This window comes from Henckelia pumila, chromosome 4 (genome assembly GCF_033568475.1).
Source record: "Henckelia pumila isolate YLH828 chromosome 4, ASM3356847v2, whole genome shotgun sequence".
Lineage (NCBI taxonomy): Eukaryota > Viridiplantae > Streptophyta > Magnoliopsida > Lamiales > Gesneriaceae > Henckelia > Henckelia pumila.
The window spans coordinates 201,882,256-201,887,520 of record NC_133123.1 but is presented as its reverse complement, the minus strand read 5'-3'; the positions used below and the strand labels follow the sequence as shown (position 1 = coordinate 201,887,520).

The following is a 5,265-nucleotide window of genomic DNA, read 5'->3' as shown; positions in this document are numbered from 1 at the left end:
TATTGTAATGTACAACGTTTTTTTTATCTAATGTTTTTTGCTCTTTAAATTGATAAATACTCCTAAAAATAGTATTATTAAATGGATTTAAACAATATCTAAATTTCGTAATTATATTTTCAACCATTAGTCATCCACGTGCAGCACACGTACACTTTCCTAGTGTATATATATATTTACATAATTTTATATTAGTTTTGTTCAACTGTATCTTAGTGTGTAGAATATTCATGAGCGACTGTTAACACACATGCCCATTTTTTAGGGACTGTTAAAACAGATTACAAATCTTAGCGATCGCCTGCGAATTTACTGCGCTATGAAATGCTGGGATCAAAATTATATTTTATACATATATTTATTTTGGGCCATCTTAAGACACTTTCCTAATCTAAGCCCAATAACTCTCGGACGGTACAAGAAAGTGCATCTGCCTTGAACAGCAAGCTGAATCGAACATCCCTTCGATCCAAGAAGTTACAAAACGAATGCTATTGCCATTGTCATAAACAAAAATCCAAGAAAAAAGGGAACGTTGATGGCAAGCGAGAACGATGATGCCACCCGCCGCAAGACGGCGGTTTCAGATTACCGGAAGAAGCTCCTTCATCACAAAGAGCTCGAAGGCCGCGTTCGATCTGGTTTCAATCTCTTAAACCCTAAATTTTTCTACATGTAATCTAAAATGTATCGTTTTGTTGCTGCGGAGTTCACTTTTTACCAATTTCTTTTGTATGTGTGGTGCTCGTGTACGCAATGAATTCTTGAAGGAAGTTGAATTGTGACGTTTGTCATTTCTTATGAAATTGTGAGCTAGATGACAGTCGACTCTCCTTAAAAGATAAAATCTTGAAATGGCATGAGTTACTTTTGTAGCTGTTATAGAGATTGCTCTCATTTTCCCATGGTTCTTTTAACGCATCAAGGGTTTACCATGTTATTCTGAGTTCTGCTACTTTACATTTGTTGTGCATTGTTGTTTTTATTGTTATGGTGATTGTCTATGTTTTTCTCTCAAAATCGGCCAAGTCGCCCCAACTCCACGTTCTGCTTATTTCCAAGGCAATTGCTGATTTATTGGGTCAATTTCTGTGTTGGCTATAGGAGCTAGCTCTATAAGAAAATATTTTTATAGATTTGTCATTATAAGAGACTGGTGAATTAGAGTGCCTGGGCTTTCTATTTTATTTGTTTTCCGCAGATGAGTAGGAGTAGGTGTAGGTGTTGAAGCCATTGTTATATGTATTTGGTAGTTTGTATGTTTGGAATTTTGTTGCTCCCGCATTTGGAAAGGTTGCTTGCTTGCTTACTATAGATTAAATGTGTACAAGCTTTTTCTGGAAGTTTTGGTTTTTCTCTCATAAAGCATGTTTCGTTCTTCTTCTATATCATCTCGCATAAAACTACAATAAAATAACCAAATACTATTGATGTAGTACGTGAGAATTTGAGAGCAACAAAGAAGGAATATGCTAAAACAGAGGATGACTTGAAGTCGCTCCAGAGTGTTGGACAGATCATTGGCGAAGTTCTCAGGCCACTGGATAATGAACGCCGTGAGTATACTTTTGCTTTCATGTAATTGTCAGGATAAAGCCTGTCTATCTTCTTGTTGATGTTTCTTATCCTTTTGATGGGAATGTGAAAACAGAAATTCTTCAGTATTACGCTATAAAGATGAAGGAATATTATCCCAGATCTTTGGCCTTGATCCTAATATTATGTACTATCATTTTTGGGATCTTGCCCTTCTGATTCGCTAATTTATCTTCTGTAAACTTCCATTCATTATCTATCATTATTCAGTGATAGTCAAAGCTAGCAGCGGACCGAGATACGTGGTGGGCTGTCGCAGTAAAGTGGATAAAGAGAAACTCACATCGGGCACCAGGGTAGTACTTGATATGACTACACTCACAATAATGCGAGCACTCCCTCGTGAGGTACATGAGCGTTCTGGTGCTTGGTTGTTTGTCAGTAACTGTTTATGTTGATGATTCGTTTCAACTTCTTTTGTGAGACTAGTTTTTCCGTTTATCCTGCAGGTTGATCCAGTTGTGTATAGTATGCTTCATGAAGACCCTGGAAATGTGAGTTATTCTGCTGTGGGTGGGCTATCCGATCAAATTCGAGAACTAAGGGAATCTATTGAATTACCTTTAATGAATCCAGAACTTTTTCTAAGGGTCGGCATTAAACCTCCCAAGGTGACAAATTGTGCAGGTGGCAAGTTTCATGTATATCTGGCTTGTATATTTACTTGTTCATAATCACGTGTATCTGTTTAGGGAGTTCTTCTGTATGGACCTCCCGGAACTGGCAAGACATTATTGGCCAGAGCAATTGCTAGCAACATTGATGCAAATTTCTTAAAGGTAAGAAAATACTGTTGCCTCTGTTTGTGTTTTATGCTCAACTCTCCCATTTTCTTGGAATAATGTATTGTGTTCTGTGTGCATGTTCTGGCGAATTTGTGATAATAGGTGGTATCGAGTGCAATTATTGATAAGTATATCGGTGAGAGCGCAAGATTGATAAGAGAGATGTTTGGTTATGCCCGCGACCATCAAGTAAGGAAATATATTTTATATAGATATAGATGTCATTTTTTGTCTCATGAATATGAGTATGATAAAAAATTAAATTTAATCCGCATAGATAATAAATTTGTTCATTTGTAGCCGTGCATCATTTTTATGGATGAGATCGACGCCATTGGCGGTCGTCGTTTCAGTGAAGGAACTAGTGCGGATCGTGAAATTCAAAGGACACTTATGGAATTGCTGAACCAGCTTGATGGGTTCGACCAGCTTGGAAAGGTATTGCTCAATATTGACTGAATCGAAATCAGCATTTGAGTTTCAATACAATATTAATTCATGGAGCTGTAGGGAAATCAAGGGCAGCTAGTTTGTTTAGATTGTGACTTGTCTAGATTGGTGTGTGCAGGTGAAAATGATTATGGCCACAAACAGACCTGATGTTCTGGACCCTGCCCTTCTTCGCCCGGGTCGCTTAGACAGAAAAATAGAAATACCATTGCCTAATGAGCAATCAAGAATGGAAATTCTGAAGATTCATGCTGCCGGAATAGCTAAACATGGTGAAATAGATTATGAGGCAGTGATAAAGCTTGCTGAGGTAAGCTAAAGATTATTGTTGTATCACTTGATTTTTTTAAATATAGTTGAACTACGCATTGTTAGTTACGAGTTGGGCTTACCAGGGCTTTAATGGAGCTGATCTTCGAAATGTGTGCACGGAGGCTGGGATGTCAGCAATTCGTGCAGAGCGCGATTATGTTATCCATGAAGATTTCATGAAGGTAATATTTTCTCAGTTCTTGTCATCCAAATTAATTTTTTATGCAGTTAGCCAATGAGAGAGGTACTTAATTGTGTTTGAGATAAATTATGATCAACTCTCGTGATGGGTAATTTTTCAGGCCGTAAGGAAACTGAATGAAGCTAAGAAGCTTGAATCAAGCGCACATTATAATACGGATTTTGGGAAGGATTAGGAGCCTTAGCATTTTCCTAATGGGCATGTAAGATATTTCTGGCTGTGATCTGTTGATCTTTCTTCTAGCAAACATTTGTTACATACTATGTTCCGCAATTCAAGTTCAATCGCCTGATGTCTGGCTGAATCATTTGGGCGTGGAGATGGTCTTACCGGGTGTAGATCACCAGCAAAATAAGGGGTAGGGTTCCATCCCAATCCGATGGTGACAACTACATCAGGTAAAGATGAATCATCTGATGTAGCATAGAATTTTCCGAATCAATGAATGTCTAAACTATTCTCTAAACGTAACGCTGAGTAGCAGAAGATCCAGAAATGTCAAAAATACTTGTCGATAACATGATAGAGAAAAATTAAGATAAAGGGATCGGATCGATGTCTCTATTGTTGGTCTCTTATAATACTCGATTTGTCGTCTCCCGAAAACCTAAAAAACCAGGCGAATAAATTAATGGTCACATGTAGCAAGCAGGATAGAATGCTACCGTTTAGTGCCACTGCAGTGCGCGCACAATTGATGACCCTCTTAGGTAGTGTTTGGGAGAACTTTTAGGAAGCATTTTTCAGCTTTTTCTCAACAAAATTTGACAAAATTTCAAAATTTTATCAACAAAAAGCTTAGAAGTGCTTCCTAAAAGCTCTTCCAAACACTACCTTAATCACATGGAGTCATAACCGGTGGTGCAAACGAGTCGAGTCAAGTATCATATTATTCAAGCTCGACTCGATTCTTATTTTGTCTACTTGAACTTGAACACGATAGAGTAATCAATTTCAAACTCGAACTCGGCTCGCACATATTTCAAGCTACTTGAGCTCGAAAAAACTCGAAAAATTAACTCATTTATATATATATATATATATATATATATATATATATATATCACTAAGTACCTGATAAGCCTCTCCAAGTACCTGCACACAAATAGAAGCCGATGAAAGCATATAATTGCCACAATATAACATGAATAATCAACTTAAAAAACTAGCCTAATATATGCAAAAGTATCTCACAAGAAGGACATTCTTAGAGAAATCACTATCTAAGCAAACTCGCAATAAACAGTTTCACTTACCTCAGGGGCAAAGCTAGGACTCGGAACCCTCTGTCTATGACTATTAATGCTCGCTGCACGTATCCTTATGTCGTTTTTAGTAATCTAATTAATGTTATTTTTCATATTGTATACATTGCTACTTAACATCAACTTGAGAAGTTTCAAGATAAAATGAATAACTATTGTGCAGTATCCATTTCTCTCTAGAATTACAGGTTAATGCTCACAATTTTATTAATCTTTCCACCATCTCATGGACGCACCACATTAAGGCTACGTTTGGTTGGTGTGATAGAAATTATTAATGTATAGATAAAAAGTTTGATAATGTGAAAGATAATAAAAGTTGTGATAAATTTAACATTTGTTTGGTAGTATTTTTGAATTAATGATAAAATAAGTGTTCATATTTGTACAGACCATTTTACCCCTTATTGATCGTGCTTTTTCCCCAACCACTCAAATCTATCTTCATGTTCGGCAATACCCAGATCCAATTTCCAGCTCCTCCTCTCTCGGTACGATTGCTCGAACAAGCTATGGATTATCTTTGTCCAACAGATTGTGGGTTACAAAGAGGTCAAGCAACGTATGGCTCTAACCATCTGTTCAAAGCATCAATAATGGAAATGCTTCCAGTGGCTTCTGCATCTTGGATGATAGCTTCGATCTAATAGAGATT

The 5,265-nt window shown here is 37.0% G+C and overlaps 1 protein-coding gene across 1 annotated transcript; it reads left to right on the top strand.

Annotated features, from left to right (window-relative positions):
* Positions 1 to 409: 409 nt before the first annotated feature.
* LOC140864015 (26S proteasome regulatory subunit S10B homolog B) lies at positions 410 to 3,652 on the top strand. The gene is made up of 10 exons (XM_073267885.1): positions 410 to 641; positions 1,437 to 1,556; positions 1,807 to 1,943; positions 2,046 to 2,207; positions 2,289 to 2,375; positions 2,484 to 2,570; positions 2,682 to 2,819; positions 2,950 to 3,141; positions 3,227 to 3,325; positions 3,446 to 3,652. Exons 1-10 carry the CDS (start codon positions 539 to 541, stop codon positions 3,518 to 3,520), a joined length of 1,200 nt encoding a protein of 399 aa, XP_073123986.1. The 5' UTR covers positions 410 to 538; the 3' UTR covers positions 3,521 to 3,652.
* The last annotated feature ends 1,613 nt before the right edge of the window (positions 3,653 to 5,265 follow it).